Consider the following 25,353-nt stretch of genomic DNA (forward strand, 5'->3'; position numbering starts at 1 on the left):
GCTGCACCCTCCACAACTAAGCTTGAAAGGACAACAATTTGATTGGGAAAGGTCTCAGAAGGACACACTGTTCCCCAATACAGTCGTTAAAAAAAGAAAAGATTGCAATGACCACAGGGCCCAAAGCTTTACACCGGAATTTTTTCCTCCTTTTCATTTAAAAGCAAAATAGTTGGTAATTCTGAAACCTGGGAGGGTTCTGTAAGATCTAACACTGAAAAGAGTTTGCCAATCCTATATGGGGCTGGGGGTTGTTATAACAAGAAATTTGTAAGATTATGAAATATGCCATGTCCTCTGAAATGTACTATTTTTATTCTACTTGCTAAAACATATATGGCAGTAAAGGTTAGTTTCCATCCTTTGAACCCCCATTTTATTTCTATGCTTTTGAATTAACGTTGCTTCCCTCTAAAAAAAAGGCTTCACAAAAAAAATCATTTATGGTCACGAAATTTGAGTAAAGTACTGAACTTAACTCTCAATATTTCTTACTAAATAGTTATGGTGGAACGAAGGGCAGTGGGAAAAGGAACTTAATAGTTGATTTATTTTAAAAATTGGTAAAAGTAATACCTTCTTTCCCAGAGAATTAATCAAATTCTTCCTTAAATATTTAAATACTGCACAAAGGATAAAGAACTAAATATTTAAATACTGCACAAAGGATAAAGAACTAAGTATGAACTAAGATGCACTAAAATAATTGTAAAAAGTAAGTCTAATGGGTCATTAACACACCACTAGGCTCACAGCTTGTACTGCCACACCATATTTTTTAATAAGAGAAAGTTATTGTAATAACCCCACAGCCATAGTAAAGTTGTAGAGCTCCCTTTGAAGGAAACATTAATATTTTGATTCAATAGCTAAAAGTTCAGATAACCTAATCTTTTCTTCTATCACATGAGACCTTAAGTGAATGAAAACTAAGAGGATAAACGTAAGTCCTGTATTCTAAAGAAACAACAAATACAAATAACCTGTTATTGCTATAGCATGCATTCACATTCAAATATGAAAAATACCACACAGAACACAGAAACATTTTTAAAAAAAGATTTAAGATCATAAATAGGTCATTGTCACAATACATTTCAGAATTGAAAAAACAAACATTTTGGCTTTTTAAGAAAAAGATTCCTTCCTTTAAAAAAAAACACAATTACCTCATCATTGAAAGGACTTGTACATTTCTATATTTCCAGTCTCCTAAGGCACGATATTTATTTCATCAGAATGCCAGTATCACCACCCCGATGTAGCAGGAATAAGAGGCAAGGTATCAGCACTAGGAAAAACTGCAAATTTTATGGACAAAATCATCAGTCATTTAAGAAAAAGTACCAAGAAGCAAACTAAGTGATGATCATTTTAGTCAGGAAGGCCCAGTGCTATGTAGGACTTTGTTAAAAATTTGTTTTTTAAATCAAAGTATTTTACCTCAGATTTAATTCACCACAAAGGAGCTGTGAGAGTAAAGGGGATTGGTAAGAATACAGGGTACTTTCTTTAAAAAGGACTTGGGAGGAAAATAATCAACTTAGAGAGTGTATGTAGGGGCAAACACGATATGGAAACCAGATCAGAGGCCTAGTTTATTCCTAGTCTTTCAGCAGATCTAGAAAATAAGAAGACTAGATAAACAGAATACCTAGGTACGTACTATAAGGCATCTTTTCTTAATCACAAGGTCCGTTCTAGCCTGCCACCCACCAAATGAGATGTAGTGAAATAATCAGATTTAACATATATTTCTTATCTAACCAAAAAGTTCTTTAAAATAAAACAAATGTAAAATTCCTCATTTTTAACTCCGCCTTGCTCTGTCCTCTGTGATACCAACTGAACTTTAAGGTTTTATATGTACAATGTGGTGATTCATGTTACTTTAGAAGAACAAAACCCACAAAGTTAGTAATTGTCCACAGATGAAACATGGGATGAGGTTCATAACTGAATTGATCATGGAGTGTTATTGTTAGTCAACTGTAAACTCTTGAAAGTTAAGATTGGGAAATGTGTGTATCAGACACATTCGAGTACAACAGGAGAGGAAGAGAAGCCTATTTGTCATTCCAATTCTGACAAGGTGCAGGGTCTTCGAAATTCTTGTCCACGTTCATGGAGCCATTTATTGGATACTGTGAGAAAAAAATGTATATATTAATTTTCCCCACTAACTAGTATTTAACTTCTAAGAGCTAAGTCTATAACAATGTTTCTACATGGGCTAGAAGTTCAAGCCCAAAACTAGATAAAGGCAGATGCTACTTAGGCACTCTTTTAAAAACTTCACTAAACATTGGATTACACGCACACCTGAAAGTCTATGTACATTCCTAAAGTTTTTAACGTTCGATTATAAGGCTTGAAATGAAACACAAATGGAATTACAGTGTAGGTACAGATAGAACAGAACTTTGTTTTTACCTGTTTACAAAATATGACCTCTAATACAAAGACATTTTCAAAATGAACACACGGTCTTCACTCTGAAGGAGCAACTCTATGATCACTCACTAGTACGTGCTACTTAAGGTTCCTTAGTTCCAAGACACTGTTTTTTAATGTAACCGAAAAGGAATTTTCTATTCTTCTCCTATATCATAGAACCAAATCAATGGCGTCAACATGTAAATCAAAACATATCTGAGCTAGGACCATAATAATCCCTAACTACTTTTTACCTTCCTTAACTCCTGTATCCAATTGTTTACTCATCAAACCCTATCAATTTTCTTTACATCTCTTGAATATTCTTTGCTCTCCATCCCTTTTGCTGCTGCCTTGGCCCAGGCTTTCATCATTGTGCACTTAGACCATGGAAAACATCCTTCTAAATTGATCGCTCCTCCTCTAGCCTCTCTTCATTCTCATCCAGTGGTTCTCAAACATTATAATCATCAGGGAAGGTTTTTTAAATCCTCATGATCAGGTATCACTCCTCAAGCTTCCAATGTCCTGTACGACAGCCACTAGACACATGTGGCTACTGGGCACTTGAAATGTGGCTAGTGACATATATTAAAATGGATATATGGGACTAAATAATAGATATTAAAATATTTTCACCTGTTTCTTTCTATTTCTTTTCTTTTATGTGGCAAATACCACACTTGTATGACCCTGACAGCTGAGTGCCTCTCTCACCTCGCACTAGTCCCGGACCTGGTCCCTAAAATGCCTGGAAAACTGCTCTATCTTCAAGATCACATTTTAAAATTGAGCTTTGAAGACGCTGCCCCAAATGTAAGGCGTCACCATCTTCTGTTTATATCTCTGTATATTAGTAGGTACCACACTGTAATTTAGCCATTAGTATGTCTCAATCAGAAACAATTGTGAACCCCTTGAAGGGAAGACAGTCTTATTCAACTCTGAGTCAATTAATGTTTCTTCGAATAACCAGTGGAAATTCTGATCTGTTGAAAGAAAATTTATATTAAGATCATAAACCTGCTTGGTTGAATCCCATTCAATGTTAAAGTCATAGCAAATTATTTGGGAGTTTTGCTTTCGATTTCTTTTAAGACGTAGATTATAATAATTTCTAAATGTGAGTCAAAAATAACAAATTCTATTCAGAGAACATAGGAAATATTTACCCCATTTGTTTCCAACTAGCACCGGACAGGCTGCATGCCGTGTACTATAATCGCCTTCTCCACTGGCAAACAGATTATACCAGAAAACAGCAGTTCCCTGTGGAGAATACAAAATTATCTCCAAGTAAAATATCGGGGTATAACTCTTTGCAGTAATTTAATTTTGCTCTGCTCCTTTGAAAGTACTCCTCTATGGGAGCATTGTATCTGCCTCTATATAATTCTGAAAATATGACTGTATCCTTTATAAAATTTTGGTGATCACATGAAAACATTAACACCACAAAGTTGCTTGCCAAAACAAAACTAACAAATCTTGTAACAGCAACATGGAAGGCAAACCTCATATGGAGCCCATTTTAGAAATGAAAACTTTTATTGCTTAAAAATGTGTTATGTCAGTAGAGTTGGTATACAGTATTATATTGGTTATATCAGTTTCAGATGTACAATATTTTTATACCTTACAATGTAATCAACCCCCTGGTTGTTCATTACCTCTAGGTACTCATGGTAAATCGTGCCAAAAAAATATCCAGTCTTACCTAGAGATAATATAGTCCTTAAGTATACTATCTTTAAAGATGTAATTTATTAATTGGACCATGAAATAACGGTACACCTCTTCCTCAGGGAAAAAATACAGATCCCTAAAATTAGAGAAACAAATAAACCAAGTTTACCTTTTTAGGCCAAACACTAGCTCCTACTTCAGGAAAAACAGTGGCTCCTCCTGCTGACACATCACTCATCTATAAGAGATGAGAGAGCATCATCAAAACTGCTGGTAGAATAAAGTTAAACATGCCAGTGTGAGGACACTATAACACCGAATACTACATTATGAGACCATCTGGGCTTCTACTTACATAGGGCATTCTCCTCAATTCTTACAAAACAAAACGAAATGTTGTTTAGAGTTACATACTTAAATAGAAATAAATAAACGAATGAATAAATAAATATTATGGCAAAGGAATGATAAAGTTAGGAGAGAGGGGTATATAATTTGGGATAGGCACTTCGTTTATACATTTTATTACACTAGAATGTAAGCTCCATGGTGGCAGGAATTTTCATGTTTTGTTCACTGCTGATCTTTAGTGTCTATTACAGTTTATCTCATACTAGGTGCTCAAATGAATTTAAGCAAAATAGAAATAAAACAAGAGAAAAAATTTAAAATCAGTTTTCATGGTAGAGAATCAATACACATTTAATGAAAAGTAAAAGGAAGATTAAAGGATTATATAAAATTATAGTCTTAAAGGCAACCTACAATAAAAATACAAACCTTCAAAATTAACTAAAGAAGCACAAATATATAAAACAAGGCAAAGGAAACAGATCGTATAGTGTAGATCTTTTTCAAAAGCAACACAAATAGACTATCTAGACAGAATATCTAGGCAGACTAAGATTGTATCACAAAGCAAAGCGCAAGTATACTCGTATGCTATATCCAAGTCACAGGTAAAACAAGTGACTTACACACAATGGAAAAAGAAAGGTAAGATTTGCCAGGCACATGGTGTACCAAAGGAAACAGAGTTTGGTCTTAATATCAGACAGTTTAAATTGAAGTAAAAAGCATTAATTAAGTGAAATAAAGAAGGGTATTTCACCATGAAAAAAATGTATAATCAATAACAAAGGGCTAACAACTCTTCAGCAATGAAAAAACTAACTTTGGAGAAAGTAAAAAGTTGTGCTATGTGGCCCACCTAGAAATAGTATTTAAATAATGGGAAAGATGGATGCTAATCCAATCAAAGTGCTGTGCAATTACAGGGGGGCATAATAAACAAATAATCTGGGGCAGCCTGGTGGCTCAGGTGGTTGGAGCTGGTTCGTTCCCACATGGGCCTGTGAGCTGCGCCCTCTACAGCTAAGATTGTGAACCGAGGCTCAACCTGGAGCTGGGCTACTGTAAGTGGCCAGTGGCCGGCAGCTGGTGAGAGCTGCCTTGAGTGGTGGGCTGGTGACCCACTGACTCAGCGGGGGTGGGGGGGTGCACAAGGCTCATAATACCTGCATGGGCCAGGGAACTGCATGCTTCACAACTAGACTGAGAAACAACGGCTTGACTCAGAGTGGGGGAATCAAATAATCTAATATTTATGGATATTGGACCAAATAATAAAGCATCACTGTTCATAAAAAGTCAAGCAATACGAGAAGAATCAAATACAGCCAAAAACAAATGTTTAACAGCTCTCAAACATTTCAAAATTTACTCAACCTCTCTAATCAGAGAAATGCAAATTAAAAGCACAATAACTACCAATCTGATAAGACGCCCAGATCAAAAAGTTTAACATATCACACTTAAAGATGGGATATAAATTGGTATAATCTATGGAGACTTCATCTCGAGAACGCATACAAGACTTCACAGCATAAATTTTGTATAATGTATTCACTTCTCTCCTGGTTTCCCCATTCTGATAACTTGTTCTTTTTATGTTTATCTTATACATCTTAAATCCTTTTAAATCCTAAATCTTTTTTTTTTTTCAACACTATCTTAGATCTTTTTAGAAACAAGATGGAGTTGTGAGAGGGATGGAAACAGCGAAGGAAAGAGAGACAAGTTGGATATAGGGAAGGAGAAACAGTAATGGAGAAAATAGGATAACAGACAGGGAAGGTTGCAGGGAATGAGGAAGAAAGGAAATAGACTGAGTGGAGAGAGACATTTTGGTAGAGAGTGAGATACAACAGATGTCTTTTTTACCTCGAGGGGAGCTTGTCGGGTGCTGTAACACACTCCTTCTTGATCTGGGTGCTGATTATACCAGATGTGCTCACTTTGTGAACATGTATTGTTATATACTTAATGATCTGTACACTTTTCTAATGTGAGATATATCAATAAAAATTCGAAAGTATTAATGTGTGTGTATATAAATTCATATAAACATGGAGATGCTTATACGCACATATTACAGATGACCAAACAGTCCATACCCCAAAATATCCACAATTACTATCTCCAGGTAGTGAGACTATCACTAATTTTAACTTTCTCCAGGCTATAATATTATAATCTGAAAAAGTTACAACTGAGAAAAAATAAAAATTCCAGGCTATAATATTATAATCTGAAAAAGTTACAACTGAGAAAAAATAAAAATTCTAAGTTGTAAAAAATTTAAAATAGGACGTTAAATAAGAGTAAACATCTGAACACATGAAAATAATTGAGTCGTGTGATCAAATCCCAACTTAAAATAAAAATTTGAGCTATAACTTACGTAAAATAGCCATGTAGCAATTCTATTTCCTGTCCCCAGCTCTTTGAAAGCATCTGGCTCATCTTTCTGTGAATAAAGGACAACTAAATCAGTGGTGGTAAATTCAGTAATGCAAATTCTCCAGTGGGAACACAACATCGGTAATATGCTGAAAAATATGCCCAAAACAACCCCAAAAAATTCCTTTATAATGCCCAGTGCACTATATGAAATAGGCATTCAAATACTTGCTGATTCAGCCTATACACGGAATACTTTTGATAAGACCACTGGAAGAAAAAAACCCAGACTTATTAGCCGAAATAATGAGCATTAATAGCAACTATCCAGAGATTATTTTTTAAAAATTAACATCTATAGTTTTAGCTTCCAAAAAACAACATGAGAGCCTCTTAGCTACATTCATGAAGTCTATTCTCTGTGGGTAAAAAATCTACCTTGAGATTTACGTTGAACTTATTATGATCCATTCAAATGTTTACTGCTACTCTGATTGTCTTTCTTTTGGACAGTAAGCACTTTAATCTGGCTGGAGAATTCATATCTATTTAAATCTAAATTAAAATATAGTCTCTTGGCATTTATCCCAGAAAAATTAAAATGTTTTTTTCTAATTAAAGTTTATTGGGGTGACAGCTATTAGTAAAGTTACACAGGTTTTAGGTGTATAATTCTGTAACACATCATCTATATATCACATTGTGTGGTCACCACCCAGAGTTAGTTCTCCTTCCATCACCCCATATTTGATCCCCTTGACCCTCACCTACCACCCTTCTAACCCCCTTAAAATGTATTTTTCACACAAATTTATACACATCTGTATTGTAATAGTCCAAAACGGGGTTTCTACCCTAATGTCCATCAAAGGGTGAATGACTGAAAAACTGTGATGCATTTATATCATGGAATACTACTCGCAATAAAAAAGTACACACTATTGATACTTTCTACAAGACTGGGATGAACCTCAAGGGAGTTATGCTGAGTGAAAGACATTCACAAAAGGATACATACTGTCTGTAACATTTATGTAACATTTGTGAAATAGCAATTATAGCGAAGAACAGATTACTGGTCATCAGCAGTTAGGGATGGGAGTGCAGCCAGAGAGGGTACTGCCAGGAAGGCTTGATTGTAGTGGTAGTTACACTATGCTACACATGTAATAAAATTCCATCCATACAGATACATATGCACACACACACACACACACACAGGAAATGTGAAAAAGCTTCGTGGCTTGTGCCTACACCATTTCCTGGTTCTGATGGTATATGACAGTTATGCAAGATGTTAGCATTGGGTTGGCTGAGTGAAGGGTGCATGCATGGGAACAACCTGTACATTTCTTTGCAACTTCTTCAGTATCTTATCACAAAATGAAAAGCTAAGAACAAATTAGCTATACTAATGTCAGGGCTTGAACTGTCGTCTTTCACATCACCCAAGACCCTCAGACATTCTTAAATAATTGAAAACAGAAGAAAAAGAGTAATAATATAGTCTTTGCTGGCCTACACAGAAAAAGGATTCTGACATTAAGCCAGTCAAGGGCCATAACACAATATACAGACTTTATTTCAAGAGAATATACCCTTATTTAAAATGGTAACAGACCAAGAAGTTTATTAAAATACCTGGCACCTTTAGATTTCATATAATTATGATAAATCTTTAATTAAGATTTGGTAATACCATATTTTATAGCTCAATATGTTAAGTTTTAAAAAAGTCTAAAATTTATTAATCTTAAGCAAAATTACTTGCTTGATGACCTTTCCAGCAAACTGCTTTGATATTTATTCTCCAGTCTCTTTACATCTGTTTTATAGTTCATATTTTCCTGTGTCTCAAAAATGTGTTCTGTAAGTTCAGATTTAACAGCCAATTCATTAATTCACCTCAGCTGTCTCTAAATTGTTTTCACTAACTTTTAAATTTCAACAATTACTTTTCCTACCTAGAACTTCTATTTGTTTATCTTTCAAATATGTTAAATCATTTTGAGAGGTGATTAATTTTTATCCTATCTTTTGTTTTTTAAATATTACACAGTTATTTCATATTCTTTAACTGATAATTCAAGTATCTAACATCCTAGAGTAGTCTAAATCTGTTGGTTGCTTCAGTCTCACCAATGGTATCTTATTAACCAGTTAATTTTTTTTTTTTGATGAGTTCACATTTAGCTAAACTTAAATCTTTAAAATTCCCAAGGTGCTGGAATGAGGCTGCTTTTCCTCAGGAAGGATATGAATTTGTTTCTGCCAGGTACCAGGGAATGCTACTAAAGCCAAACAACTTTCATTTCTTCTTTTCCCGGGTAGTAAAAATTCAAATCCAAGATTCATGTGAGGGCAGGTCTACGTTTTGAAACTCCCAGAAGCAGCTCCCCACACATACCACACCCCAGCCAGAATGATGAGAGGCATCTCTCCTTAAAGCTCCTGACACAGCAAATTCTTTTCAAAGGCATTCTTTCTTTCTCTGAAGGTAGGATCCTTTTGGAGACTTAGGTTTTATGCAGCGGTCTCAGGTTCAGTAGCCTGCACTATGGGGGATGTGGGGGTCCTCTCACTGAGCTGTTAATCCTCAACACTCCACATTCCTGGAGGTACAAGCCTCCATCCTCAGCTTTTTCTGTCCCCCTTTAAATTTCTAATTTTAGTCTCTAGGTTTTCTTTGTTCAGTTCACCTTTGGGAATTTCCTTAACTTTCTTCCAAGCTCAGCAATGCATTTAAAAGTATCCTAAATTCTTTTAGTGTGTTTTTTACTGCTAAAAAGGCTTTACAGAATTCCACCATGCTTCCACGAATTCCCAACAGGCTATGAATTTTTAATACTAAAGAACAGAATTAACATGTCATGCCTGAGCTCCAACAAAAGTCCTATATTCTCTCTCCTTTTTTCACTTACCCGTGCAAAATCAAAATGGGGTTCATACTGTCCTCCAACTCCATAATTTGCTACCTGGAGAGAAGCAAAGCAGGAATTAAAGAACTATCAAAATTACTATTCAAAAAATCTATAAGCCTCATTTTGGCCTCTGATATATCATGGTTAGGTACTTCTAGAGAAATGAAACGCAAAGCATTTTAGATCAGTGAGAGTTCCTAAGGAACCAAGGACAAAAAACTAAGTACAGCTACTACCTGCTAGTTTAGAAACTTTATTAATATGCTTTTCTTTAACACATGTTTGGGGGACACATTTTTCCCTCGTATGTAACTTAAACTAAAATATGCATTTGAATTTTAGAATTAAAATTTTTAGGTTTAAAATTTTCTAGAACTAGAATTTTGAGATTTCTATTATTAATTTTCACTAAATACTTTCTTTTGGAATTTAAATCAAGATATGTTTTCCAAAGCCCCAAATGCTGGCAAACGCCCAATATACTTTAATAAAATCCCCTTTCCCACATATTTTTTCCCTACTGAGGTGGAAAAGGGAAGACGTTAACAAACAACTTAATTATTCCTGCTGGAAGGCTCTAACAGCTTTAGTTGGTTATGACAATGTCCCAGTATGATGCAGCCAAAGGAAGTAAGAAAAATATTTGCTCTGAGTTCAACTTCCAGCTTTCTCAGTTACAATAATATGTTAACTGGAGATACAATCTCAGTTTTCTTATCTGTAAAATAAGGAAAATGACACCTTCCTTAACTCCCTCTTTCCATCGCAATATAATAAAATGCTGACAAGATGAAAGGAGAATGTAATTTAAAGAGCATTGCTAATAAAATGAAATGAGAACATGGAAGAGTGTTGTCTAAGCAAAGTCTAAATCCTATGTAAATTACTATTACTCTGAATATTTTAGAATTAAAATCAGCCTATTAAGTTGAAATATATTAAGTAGCCTGAAAGAGCCTGGGAAGGTTAGGCAGGTGAGAATAAATGCAGATTAGGGAAGAAAATGAAACATCAAAAAGTTTCAGATGACTACCAAGGAAGTTGTAGATTACCATGGAATAAATGACAACTTAATTAAGTAGATTTAAATATAGGCAGTGCTGCTTTGCATTTACAAAATGTGCAAATCTCAGATACTATGGTTTAGCTAACCATGAACACCAGACCTCAACAACACAGTTGAAATTTCAGTTAGCACGGTATATTATTTGTGAGTAATTGTATAAAGTATAAATGTTGCTGCTAGCTCTTCAGCCCAGAAATTACTATGCAAACAACAGCTGCACATCATAATCAATGACCAATCACATCACTTCTTTCAAGTGATTTCAAGTCTCTCAGTGATTAGTTACTGCATATTGATTATTGGGTTCATGTACAGACAGCAAAGCATGTAGTTGTGTTACCTCTTTATCTCCCACTGAAAACACATGTGATATTTTACAAAAACAGATCATTGGAAGAGGGAATTGACCGACAAAGTACAGCAGAGAAATAGAAAGTGATAGTGCTTTAAGTGTAATTGAAATCCATCTTAAATGGAGATATTAAAGAAATAGCTACAGGGGATTGCTTCCATTTTTGCTGCTTAAAAAACTCTAGCTATGCAGCCAGAGAAACTTGATGAAGGCAAATTTATTAACTTAAGGAAAGTGATTGTGATGAAAAAAAATGAAGATGTCCTGTAGGAAGTGATGCTGGAAAAAATCTTCACAATAAAAGATCCCTCAGATATATTTAATCACATTGAAAGCACAAAGGATAAAATGTTGAAAGCTAATCCAACTGTAGAAGTATGACAATTTGCACAGGCAGAGGAAAGATGCCCACTCTGTACCATAAGTTTCACAATGAGAAGAAAGAAAGTAATGTTTAAACTGTTCTTGATAAGTGTTTACAAAGAAATAAAACACTTCAGTTCTCAGTATTTCTAATGTTTTAAATTACCAAGACAATTGCCAGGAAAATTCTACAGGGAAAAACAGTCTTTTCAACAAATGATGCGGGGACAATAGGCTATCTACATAAAAAGAATGCAGGTGGACTTCTACCTCATATTATATACAAAAATTAACTTAAAAATGGATCAAAGACCTAAATGTAAGAGATAAAACCATAAAAGTTATAAATAAAAATCACAGATGTAAAAAAAAAAAAAAAATCACAGGTGTAAATCACTGTGACCTCTGAGTAGGCAATGGTTTCTCAGACACCTAAAGTACACACAACAAAAGACATCAAGATTTCATCAAAATTGAAACTTTGTGCCAAACAACACCATCAAGAAAGTGAAAGACAACCCACAGAGCAAAAGAAAAATATTTGCAAACCACGTAGATGACAAGGGTCTAATATCCAGAACATAGAAAGAACACTTACAACTCAACAACAAATAAACAATCCAATTTAAAAATGAGAAAAGGATGTGAATAGAAATTTTTTTCAAATAAGATATATAAATGGCCAATAAGCACATGAAAAGATGCTCAACATCATTACACATCAGGGAAATGCAAATGTAAACCATGAGATAGTACTTCAAACCTATTAGAATGGCTATAATTTAAAACACTGGACAAGAGCAAGTGTTGGCAAGAATGTGAAGAAACTGGAAACCTCATACATGGCCAATGGGATTGGAAAATGGTGCAGCCATTTTGGAAAACAGTTTTTTGGTTCCTTAAATGTTAAACTAAAGTTACCACATGATCCAGCAATTCAATATGCAGGTATACTAGTGAGAATTTTAAATGTCTGTTTGTATCCAAAACCTTGTACCCAAATGTTCATAAAAGTATTAGACATAATAGCCAAAAAGTAGAAACAACCCAAATGTCCAACTAATAAATAGGTAAAATGTAGTACATCCAAACAACAGAATATTATTCAGCCATGAAAAGGAATAAAGTGCTGATACGTGCTAAAACATGGAAGTACCTTGAAAACATGATGTTAAGTGAAATAAGCCAGATACGATAGTCCACATATTGTATTATTCCATATATATGAAAGTCTAGACTAAGCAAATTTATACAGAAACTACACTTGTGGTTGCCAGGGGCACTAGGGAAGCAGAATGGAGTGTGATAATACACTTACCTAATTTTATTGTACTTCACTTTACTGTGTGCTTCACTTTTTACAATAGAAGGTTTGTGGCAACCCTGAGTCAAACCCAAGTCTATCTGCACCATTTTTCCAACAGCATTCGCTCACTTTGTGTCTCTGTGTCACATATTGGTAATTCTCACAATATATTAAACATTTTCATTATTATTGTATTTGTTATGGTGACCTGTGATCAGTGATCTTTGTGTTACTATTATAATTATTTTGAGGCACCATGAATCACACCCATAAATGTTGTGTGTATTCTGATTGTTCCACCAACCAGCCGTTTCCTCTTTCCCTTTCCTCAGGGCTCCCGATTCTTTCAATACAACAGTATTGAAATTAGGGCAATGAATAACCCTACAATGGCTTCTAAGTGTTCAAGTGGAAGGAAGAGTCAAACATCCTCTCACTTTAAATCAAAAGCTAGGAATGATTACACTTAGTGAGGAAGCCATGTCGAAAGCCAAGAAGCTGAAAGCTAGGCCTCTTGTGCCAGTCAAGTTGTGAATGCAAATGAAAAGTTCTTGGAAGAAATTAAAAGTGCTACTCCACTGAAGGCACAAATAATAAGACATATTAGCCCCATTGCTGATATGGAGAAAGTTTTAGTGGTCTGGATAGAAGATCAAACCAGCCATAACATTCCCCTAAGCCAAAGCCTAATCCAGAGCAAGACCCTACATCTCTTCAATTCCATGAAGGCTGAGAGAGGTGAATAAGCAGCAGAAGAAAGGTTTGAAGCTAGCAGAGGTTGGTTCGTGGGGTTTAAGTAAAGAAACTGTCTCCATAGCATAAAAGTGTCAAGTGAAGCAGCACACGTCAATGTAGAAGCTGCAGCAAGTTATCCAGAAGATCTAGCTAAAGTGATTAATGCGGGTGGGTAGCAACACTAAATAACAGATTTTCAATGTAGATGAAACAGCCTTATACTGGAAGAAGATGCCATCTAGGACCTCCACAGAAAGAAGGGAATGCCTGGCTTCAAAGTTTCAAAGGACAAGCTGACTCTCTTGTTAGGGGCTAATGTAGCTGGTGACTTTAAGTTGAAGTCGATGCTCGTTTACCATCTGAAAATCCTAGGGCCCTCAAGAATTATGCTAAATCTGCTTTGGCTGTGCTCTCTAAATGGAACAACAAAGCCTGATGACAGTACATCTGTTTACAACATGGTTTACTGAATATTTTAAGCTCACTGTTGAGAACAGCTGAGAAAAAAAAGGTTCCTTTCAAAATATGACTGCTCATTAACAATGCACCTGGTCACCCAAGAGCTCTGACGTAGATGTACAATGAGATTAACGTCATTTTCATGCCTGTTAATACAACACCCATTCTGAAGCCCACGGACCAAGAAGTAATTTTTACTTTCAAGTGTTATTATTTAAGAAATACATTTTGTAAGGCTATAGCTGCCATAGACAGCGATTCTTCTGATGCATCTGGGCAAAGTAAATTGAAAACCTTCTGGAAAGGATTCTCCATTCAGGATGCCATTACGAACACTCATGATTCACGAGAAGAGGTCAAAATAGCAACGTTAACAGCAGTTTGGAAGAAGATTCCGACCCTCACAGATGACTCTGAGGGGTTCAATACTTCAGTGGAGGAAGTAACTGCAGATGTGGAGGAAATAGCAAGAAAACTAGAATTAGAAGTGGAGCCTGAAGATGTTTGACTGAATTGCTGCCATCTCATGACAATGAGATACTGTAATTTCAGGAAACTGGTGTTTGAGATGCAATTTACTCCTGGTGAAGATGCTGTGAAGATTGTTGAAATGACAACAAAGGATTTAGAATACTATATAAACTTAGTTGATAAAGCAGTGGCAGTTTCAGAAGACTCACTAGAATTTTGGAAGAATTTCTACTGTGGCTAAAATGTTATCAAATAGCATCACATGCTACAGAGAAATCGTTCGTGAAATGAAGAGTCTACTGATGCGGCAAACTTCACTGTTGTCTTATTTTAAGAAATTGCTACAACCACTCCAACCTTCAGTAACCACCAGCAGCCATCAACATCGAGGCAAGACCTTCCAACAGCAAAAAGATTACGACTTGCTAGGATCAAATGGGTTAGCTTTTTTTAGCAATACAGTCTTTATAAATTAAGGAATGTACATTTTTTTAGATATAATGCTATTGCACACTTAACAGACTATAGTATAGTGTAAACATAACTTTTATATACCTTGAAAACATGATGTTTTATATATGCTGGGAAACCAAAAAATTCGTGTGACTCATTTTATTGTGATATTTGCTTAACTGCTATGGTTTGGAACCGAACCTACAATATTTGTGAGGTGTGCCTGTACTTAAAGTATATGGGGTTTCTTTTTGGAGTGATAAAAATGTCCTGGAATTGGACAGTACTGAAGGCTGCAAAACCATGTGAATATAACAAAACCAGGGTAGATTTTATGGTATGTGAATTATATCTCAATAGAAAAGAGAAAAAAATAAATTATTTAAACAAAAAAATTACCCTGGTACCTGACAGGGCTAGGAATGACAAAAAAAAAAAAAAAAAAAAAAAAAATTACAGTGTACTTAATATTTAGTATTACATATTTTTCATTTCCCTATAAATTTATACTTGACAGAAAGTTTTTAATGTTTTGACAGATTTTAAAGGTCACAGAACAATCATAATTTTCCCACTGCTTATGAAGATCACTTTGCAGGTTTCAGCTTAATTATTCACTTTTACAGTCCCAAACTATCATGCAAATTGAGTACTGCCTAGACAGTGTCAGGAAATCTCATCTGAAGCGTCTTGTGAAGAAGTGTAAAGACAACTTAAGGATAATGTGAAAGCATATAATTTAAAGATAATGTGTTCACTCACCTGTAATTCCTCTGCTGTAGAAACATCTAGTCCTGTTAGATCTTGTATTCTCATATTGATTCGAGACACCACAGGGTTTTCGTAGCCAGAGAGCCAAGCACTAAGAACAAGAAGAAAATATTAGTTTTACTGATAATGTTTCAATACATGAAGACCCATAAGTATCATTTAAAAAGCCATAATATATGGGACAGTAAGCCTTTATTATAGGCATTTGGTTGATTTGCTTGTTTGGCATGATTTTTTTTTACTAGTGAATGCTGTAATTTAAAAAGATGTTATGAAAAAATAAGATGTCATATTCTTAAGTTAGAGGTTGGAAAAGAAAAATCTAATCTCATTTATTATAGAGCTTTTATGAAAACAGTTGGATTAATGTAAGAAGGCTATATAGGGCTATCTACAATGAGATTTTTTTCTAAATTCTGAAAAAAGGCATACGAAACTGAAAACAATTGTTCCTTCTCGGTTAGGTACAGGAATTGATTGGGGTGGAGGTCATAGGGTTTTTAGTCTGATTTAGATAATGCTACTACTTTATAAGAAAAAAAATTCATGTATTACTTGCATAAATAAGTTTTTAAATGGTACCCATACAAACCCAGAAGGATGGCTATAATAAAAAAGATAGACAATGACAGGTGTTAGGGAAAATGTGAAGAAAGTGGAACCCTCATACACTGCTGGTAGAAATGTAAAATGATGCAGCCACTTTGGAAAACAGTTTGGCAGTTCCTCAAGTTGTTAAACACAGAGTTACCATATGACCCAGCAATTCCAGTCCTATGTGTATACCCAAGAGAAATTAAAACATACATTCATACAAAAACTTGTACACAAACGGTCATAGAAGCATTATTAATGACCTAAAAGTGAAAATAATACAAGTGTCCATCAATTGAAGTCAAATATCTGTCAATAGAAACATAAAATGTGATATATCCAGGTTATGGATTGCTGTGCCATGAAAAGAAATGATGTACTAATACATGACACAACCTTGTAAACATGTTAAGATAAGCCAGATACAAAAGGCCACATATTATGATTCCACATATATGAAATGTCCAGAATAGGTCATTGATAGATACATGAAGTCGATTAGCAGTTGCCAGGGGGTGGGGGGAAGAGGGAAAGACCCTTAATGGGTACAGGATCTTTTTGGAGTGACAGAAATGTTTTGGAATTAGATAATGGTGATGGTTGTAGCTCAGTGTAGCAGAAATAAGAAGGATCCAAGAATGTTATTGTTATAAAGGATGTAGCTGACAAATACACTAGGAACTTATTTCTCACAACGTGATTTGAGTTCCTGGTAAAAGCAATCTTGTATGTCAGTGTACCTAGCCTTTCTGCCTGGCAACAATTTGATAGATTTTTGAAATAAGCAACCAATTACTGACTTGATTTTTATAGATATTGCAACAAAAGATTGGCAAGTGTTCTAATAAAGTTTCAAACTAAATACATCTTGATAACTGTTCCTATTCCATCCTGGAACCTAACACCCATAGGGAACCTGTCTTCTTCTTCTGGTATCTTCAACTTCCTTCCCTGCTACTACCAATATTTAAGCATCCCTCCATACCTGTTTCTCTTGTACTTTGGTAGAGGCACTGTTCTTCAGCCTTACAGCGGCTGGATCTTCTACTGTGTTTCCCCGAAAATAAGACCTAGGCGGACCATCAGCTCTAATGCATCTTTTGGAGTAAAACTTAATAAGACCAGGTCTTATTTTACTATAAGACCAGGTATAATATAATACTGGGTCTTATATTAATTTTTGCTCCAAAAGACGCATTAGAGCTGATGGTCCAGCTAGGTCTTATTTTCGGGGAAACACAGTATGTATGTATTCTAATCTACCCTTTCTAACTCCACTGGCCTTATTCCAACAGCTATTGCCTCCCTTTTCATATTTAATCTTTTCCTTGACAATGCTTGCTTACTTTTCAGCCTGAAGTTTCCTGCTACCAAGAACACCTTTCCTTTCCCATTCTAGCAGTTACCATTGCAGTCTTTCATTTTCACTTTTTAAATTATAAAAGCAAGAAATGCTTTTTATATTCAACAAATTGGTCCTAGGACACTAGATTACCACATGCAAAAGAAGTGGTACTCATACCTCATACCATATGAAAAAAATTAATTCACAAGGGATTAAAGACCTAAATGTAAGGGCCACAAGACAATATAGGCATGTCATGTGTCTTTGTGACCTTAAACAGTGATTTAGCTATAACTTGCGTCTAAAATATATAAAGAATTATTACAACTCAATAAAAGATAACTCAATTTAAAAATAGGCAAAGGATCTGAATACAGTTTTCAAAAGAAAATATATAAATGGCCAATAAGCACATGAAAAGATGTTAAACATCATTAGCCACCCTGGAAATGCAAATCAAAACCACACCCACTAGGATGGCTGTAATCAAAAAGATACAATAACAAGTGTTGGTGAAAATATTCAGAAATTGGAACACTCCATACATTACCGGTGGGAACATAAAATGGTGCTGCTTTGGAAAATTGGCAGTTCCTCAAATAGTTAAACATAGAGTTCCCATATCACCTAGCAATCCTACTCCTAGGTATACACATGAGAGAAATTTAAATTTATGTTCACACAAAGACTTATACATGAATGTTCAGAGCAGCATTGTTCGTAATAGCCAAAAAGCAGAAACAACCCAAATGTCTATTAACACACGAATAAGAAAATGTGATGTATCTATACAATGGAATATCATTCAGCCATGAAAAGGAATGAAGTACTGATATTTCAACATGAATGAACCTTCAAACATTATGATAAGTAACAGAAATCAGATACAAAAGACATATTATATGATTTCATTTATATGTAATATCCAAAATAGACAAATCCAAAAAGACAGAAAGATTAGTAGTTGTCCAGGGCTGGGCTGAGGATTGGGTGGTTATAGCTAAAGAGTGCAGAATTTCTCTTTCGGGTAATGAAAATGTTCTTTGGGATAAAAATTGATTGTGATGATAGACACACAACTCACTGAATATACTAACGTCACTGAATTGTACTCTTTAAGTGAGTAAATTGGATGGTATGTGCATATCTCAATAAAGCTATTTTAAAAGAAGAAATATTTATAAAATTTCAAACAATACAAAAAGTATACGAAGTCCCTTTCCTCATCCCACTCCTCACAGGTCAACACTATTAACAAATAGGTGTATATCCTCTCAACACTTTTCCCTGTGTATAAACAGAGAATTTTTTAAAAAATAGGAATATATCCACCCTCCAATCTCCCACCTCAATACACACATACACTTTTTTCCCCTGAAAATACTTCTGACATTTTTCCAAGTTAATTCACATAGTACTACTTCATTCAAATCAATTACTGTGGTCAAAAAATATATAACATAACATTAACCATTTTGACTGTTTTTTAAATATGGTAAAATATACATGACAAAATTTACCATTTTAACCATTTTTAAGTGAACAATTCAGTGACATTAAGTACGTTCACAAAGTTGTGCAACCATCACCACTATCCATTTCCAGTTAGAGATAATGTCCTCAAGGTTCATCCAAGTTGTAGCATACACCAGTACTTCACTCCTTGTTAAGGCTGAATAATATTCCATTGCATGGACACACCACATTTTGTTTATCCGTGCATCCATCAATGGACACTTGGGTTGTTTCCACCTTTCGGCTATTGTGAATAATGCTGTTATGAACATGGTTGTACAAGTATCTGTTTGAGTACCTCCTTTCAATTCTTTTGGGTATATACCTAAAAGTGGAATTTCTGGATCATACGATAATCCTGTGTTTAACTTTTTGAGACTATGTTCCACAGTGACTAGACCACTTTACATTTCCACTTCTCGCTTTTTAAACTATTGCTTTTCTTTTTAAAATAAAGTATCTTTAATTCCAAAAGGACCATGAAGGTCTGTCAATAAACCACTGGTTAAATAAGGTTATTTTTAATTTTTCTCTATTATGAATATTGTAACGAAATTTTCGTTTATCTTTGCACACTTGTGGAAATATCTCTCTGTAGGATAAATTCCTAGATGTGGAACTGCTAGATGACTTCTTTGATAAATAATGTCAAACTGCCCTCCAAAAAATCCTTACAGATTTAGACTCTTACCAACTTATTATGAGAGTGCCCATTTCAGAAAATATTTGCCAGTATCAATCTTTTTCATCTTTACCAATCTTAGAGGCAAAAGTATTTTGTTTAAATTTTTTAAAATGTTTTAATTTGCACTTATTATTATGTCAAAAAAGATCTCAGTGGAAGGTTTGAAGCTTAGTAAAGTCATTGATGACTGCACATTTAAAAAACTGTTCTGTTATCTTAACTGTGGTTCTGTTATAGGCACTAAAGAGTAAAATGAATTCTACGGATGCATGGGAAGTTATTTCACTTCATTTGACTTTCATGTGAAAAACCTTTTCAAAATATAAGAATCTTCTTAGCTGAAGAACCTCATACATCTAAAACATTTTATTCATCTGAATCCCATCCTTAAACCATTACTACAAATCTGTCTTCAGCAACATTACTGTAGACCTATCAGGTAGTCTAAGAAATTTGCTCTGAATTTACACTGTTGTGACATTGCGAAAAATTCAGTGGAGACAATGATACTGTAATATATGTTAACTATCTATTCTTTAGGAGCTGGAAGTCTTATTCCTGCATTAAATTAAATCATCAGAAATCAAGGTTCTTCTAGTATTCTGTGTTTTAGCTGAGTCAGAATAAAAAGTCACAGCATTTACTGTAATAGGAAAAATCTTTTGAAGAACATCTTACCTTTTGTACAACTATAATTGAAAATGTCACTAAATTCTACAGTTTTTTTCCTATGACATAATTTTGTGCCACAACCAAAACAGAACTCTTTCTCCAGATAATTTCATATGTGTCCCTTTTCTCCATTAACAAGATAACCCAAAATATCTTCCTTTGGTCTTAATGACAGGAACCTGAGAGCTAAGTTTACATTTCAATTAAGAGTAACGTTTCAACATTTTTTCCCCTCTTTCTAATGAGTTTCTACTGTTAAAAAAATCTGTATTATTCTTTTAATATATGATTTTTAAAAGTATCACTAGAATGCTTTATTTGAGTAAGGATTAACATTCTCACACTGCTTGACTGTATTTCTAATATATTAGTGAGGAAGGCATAACTCAAGTAAACAGGCAGACAATACCATTTGGGAGGTTTTGGAGATCCTTACAAAACCTCCAAAGGAAAATCTAAATGATGTAATCTGTCTTCTTTTGACCCAACACATATGAAAATTAACATCTACAATCAGCTAATATAAAACTACCATGCGATTTTTTTGCAAAAGCAAAAGATAATGTAGGATCCAAAGTGCCAGTTACAAAGGGCAAAACTTTCAAAATTTTTTCTCTAAGTGCTTGATGGTTAACAAAGAAAGGCTAATCACCTAGACTGGGAATTTATCTATTCCCTTTGGTTTTTAGTGGGACAATTATACAATGCTATAGGTCTGTCCATTTCAGTGATTCCAATATGAGAACCACTAAGCAACCCAATAGAGGGCAATGCTGTTGTTAAAAGTTATTCCAACTTAAAAATATATCTGAAACCTTTCAAAGCTATTTGTATTTGCCTCTATATTGTAAAAATATTCATGCATTTTTTACACTATATTTGCTCCTTGCTAATGTAGGTAAATTCAATCTTGAGTTTAATAAAAGGTTCAATTGTTTTTACTTTGGAGTAAAAAAAATTAAAACCACTTCCAAGAATAACCCATCAGAATCAAAGAAGCACTAAATTGTTTATTTGCGTCATTTATATTACTTTAACTGGACTTCATGAGCTCACACAACTAAGCTGTCTTTTCAGTGTACATAACTGAACATTTATCTTTCAAAAACTAAAATTCCATTTCTCTGATTTAGCCAAAATTATTAGCTCCTCCATTAACCAGCTGTAGTAAATTTTCAGTTGTTGTTTTTTTAATATTGGAAAAGACAGAGATGACTTTCCAAAAGTTAACAGTCAATAAAGTAAATAAAAACTTTGCGTTTTTTAAACAGTAATGGATTCCCACACATACTTTGCCCGAAGAAAATTCTACTTGCTGAATATTGAAACATATTTTCACTTCCAGATATGATGCGATCACTTAGAAATTTCTCAAAATACAGATATTTGAAATTCCCTTCTGATCCTTTTAAAATACAGATGGTTCCAGAGCAAAAGGGATTACATTAACTAACATCAATACACATAAATTCTTTCTTCTATTTTGCATCTTATATGTCTTTTTCAGAGGAATAATATATAAAGGAAACAAAAAACACTCATTCATTTCACTTGTAGGAATCTTAAAAATTCATATTTACAGTGATGAGTAGATAGTGTCTAGACGTAGCTATTAAATTCCCAAAATAAAACCTTTCTGTGTTAAAATGTGAAATGTAGTGGGTATTTTATGGAGCAAATTCCTTCTTTAACAGTTAAGACCCTCTTTTTTAACATATATGTTTTATTTTTAAAAGGGTTGCTGAACAATTTTCATAATAGTAAAGATGAAAATCACGGTGCTATGGAATTCCTTTTTTACTAGGTTGTTTTGAACAGAAACACACACACTGCACATTGCCCAGGCTGGGTGAGTTTATTTTGGTGTTGCTCACTCTTCTAATGCTAACTCACTAAATGTCTGCTGCTATATAAAATATAAAGTATGGTTGTGCCTTTCTTAAAAATCTAAAAAAATTGCTTCTCAGAGCTACAAAATTAAAATATTTAAAAATAAGTTCAAAATGTTTAGAAATACTTAGTTCTTAAGGAAAAAAATGTTTATAGGTCATCTTTCCAAGAGTAATTTCTTTTGACTTCTTGGTAAGAGTCCAATGACTCCGTGGGCTGGCTATTTCTTCTAAAGGTCCATTGTATAATAGAAAACTTTCAAAAATGACTTCCAAAACACTAAGTTCATGAATTTTTGTTTTATATGCTTCCTAAAAGTATCAAATCTGGAGAATTTAGACACTTACAAGCCTTATGACAGTAAAAATGTCTAAAAGCATGCAATAATCTCTGATAAAATATGTAATGGCTAAAGCTATGTTTTCTTAAAAACAGATAAGGGGTTAATTTTTTTTAGACCTGAATAAGGTTCTGCAATAAAATGGAAAATTAGCTTAACTTAAAATTAGAGTTAATTATAATGCACAGAAACATTATAAATCATGTCTCAAAATATATCTATACAAATTAGTTTTTACAAATCCTTACCATCTATTAGTGTTCCTGAATCAAAATTATAGCAAATTTAATTTTATGTTTTTTAACTGGGCAAAGGAGAAGGTAATGGTACAGGGCAATTAAGAAACCAGGATATGTGTGTGGAGATGATGAAGGTTCACATATGAAAGACCTACAGCTTTGCCCAAAAAGAATAAGGAAATGAATCAATGTAATCTGTAGTTTTGCTATGACTGACAGCAGTAATATTTAAATTTTTTTTGTTCAAGTACAAATAGTTGTTAAAATCTATGTACTCCTTTGCATAATTTTCTAGTTGACAATTAAATTTCTTTTAACATAATTGTTGCAAAGGATTTAATTCTGTCATTCTAAAAATAGTGGTAATTTCTGAAAAATGATTCCTTTTTTAACGTATCCAGTAAACTCTAAATACAATAATGCCTACCATCAGCCACTTAAAAAAAAAAATACATGAGCAAGTATTTTTTTAATACTTGGAAATTTTAAATAATTCCTTCTTCCCTGTCTTGAGCCTGAATTTTCATTCCATTCTTATCCTAGAAGAGTGGTTCTCAACAGGGGTGGAGAAGTGGAGTCCCTGAGGGTGGTGGTGAAGATTTTGCCCAGGAGGGGACATTTTTGATTGTGACAACTGGAGTAAAGAGTGCTACTGGCATCTAGTGGATACCAGAGATTGGTTAAACATCCTACAAACCTCAAGACATCTCCCAACAACAAAGAATTACCTGATCCAAAATGTCAGTCGTGCTAAGGTTGAGAAGCCCTGTCCTAGAGTAATATATTTCTATGCCTAAAAGTCTTTTTTCATCATACTACACTTCTCTACAATAAAAATATTTATATAACTTGATAAAAATACATTTCCTGTAACATAAAGGTCTAAGTGTTACAATAATCTCGTCTGGAATGAGTTACTACAATTATTAATATTAATAGTACCGTTAATGTAAATAACATGATTAAACAATCATTATCAAGTATAAAAGGTGAAAACATATTAAAATGTTCCTCATGAGATGGATGGGGCTTATTGTGTTATGTTCAGTTAGGTATTGTATCTGTGGATAAATATTACTTTTTGCTAGAATGAGACTGAATTCAGCTCAATGATATTTCTATTTTCATTTTTATGAGAACTGAGAAACCTTTACATAAACAAGTAGATGGAAAAGGAGTTACGTTGGAAAAATGTCACTTACTCCATGAGCAACTCTATTATATACATAAATTAGTTATCAATTGTTAAAAATTATTTCAGTAATCTATCAGCTAGTATGTTATTTTTAAACATTGTTTAAAAACAAAGAATTTGAAACAAATTGACTTCCAAAGGCAATCTCTTGAAGGTATTTACTTTCTTAATACCTACAGCTAGCTACTGGGTGAGCCACCAAGAGATTTTTAAACCCAGGCTTTACTACAGAGACCAAGTTAGGCCTTGTTCTTTGAAGGGTCTTGGGTAACTTCTCTTCCTTCAGTATGAGAATATAACTTCACCTTGCTGGTAGGGTTTGGGAAGTCTCAGCAGGGTTTCTGAAATCTAGTCAATTACTCTGGAAAATCTCTATTAACTGCCCCTTAACCATGTCTATTTATTAATCCATCTTGAAAATTCAGGCACTGTTGTCATCAAATATCTATGCCTAACAGCCTAGGTCTTTGAAGCCATATCATGGGTTCTATGAAAATTAGACTCTCAAGAAAGAAAATGGTCTAAATATGACTAAAATTCTCTCCATTACTCCCTTACCTCTTAGATACTCTGTACTGTGCTGTGGTCAATTTTCCAGTCTCAGGGTCATGTACTGTAGCTCGGCTCAGCTACAAAAAAAGAGAAAGGACAAGGACTTATTCACGTAGCAGGCAATTTTGGACTTTTGTTTTATTTTGTTTTGCCAAGCCACAGGTGATTGGAGGGTTCAGATTGGACTGGATGATAGGTAATGGTTTCAAATCAGCAAAAACATTTAGAAAGGTGGCACTAAGAAAAGCCACTTCCAAATCAAGAGAAAACAAGTTGACAAATTTTTGTTGTCGATTTATTATTGTCCTTTCACTTTTTTTAAGAAAAAAAAAATTGAAGCTGTATGTAAATGATTTATAGCAACTGGGTTTCACAGGAGCTTTCTCAGCTCTAGAAGTTTAACATTCTTTAAATATTCTGATAAAATAATAATTAGCAGTCTATTTAAACTCATTTTTTAAAACTCTCACCAAGACAAAACTGCTGTTAAGTTTTTCTGGCAAAGTAAAAGCCAACAAAATTCACAAGTAATAGTAGTTGGAAGACAGATCAGAAGCATAACTCT

General features: G+C 34.1%; 1 protein-coding gene across 11 annotated transcripts in view; it reads right to left on the reverse strand.

Moving 5' to 3' along the window:
• Window positions 1–1,045: 1,045 nt before the first annotated feature.
• Window positions 1,046–25,353, reverse strand: part of P4HA1 (prolyl 4-hydroxylase subunit alpha 1) — a 102,865-nt gene continuing 78,557 nt past the window's right edge. For 7 of the 11 annotated variants that reach the window (XM_081074376.1, XM_081074373.1, XM_081074381.1 and 4 more), the window contains 6 exons: window positions 15,753–15,852; window positions 9,786–9,839; window positions 6,866–6,931; window positions 4,292–4,360; window positions 3,609–3,705; window positions 1,046–2,144 (listed from right to left, as the gene is read on the reverse strand). In XM_081074376.1, coding sequence (XP_080930502.1) covers window positions 2,074–2,144; window positions 3,609–3,705; window positions 4,292–4,360; window positions 6,866–6,931; window positions 9,786–9,839; window positions 15,753–15,852 — 457 coding nt within the window. In that variant the 3' untranslated portion in view covers window positions 1,046–2,073. Of the gene's footprint in view, window positions 2,145–3,608; window positions 3,706–4,291; window positions 4,361–6,865; window positions 6,932–9,785; window positions 9,840–15,752; window positions 15,853–24,794; window positions 24,866–25,353 lie in introns of all 11 variants that reach the window. The other 4 variants (XM_081074377.1, XM_081074374.1, XM_081074379.1 and 1 more) reach the window with 1 other exon arrangement.

Source organism: Rhinolophus hipposideros (genome assembly GCF_964194185.1).
Source record: "Rhinolophus hipposideros genome assembly, chromosome: 15".
NCBI lineage: Eukaryota > Metazoa > Chordata > Mammalia > Chiroptera > Rhinolophidae > Rhinolophus > Rhinolophus hipposideros.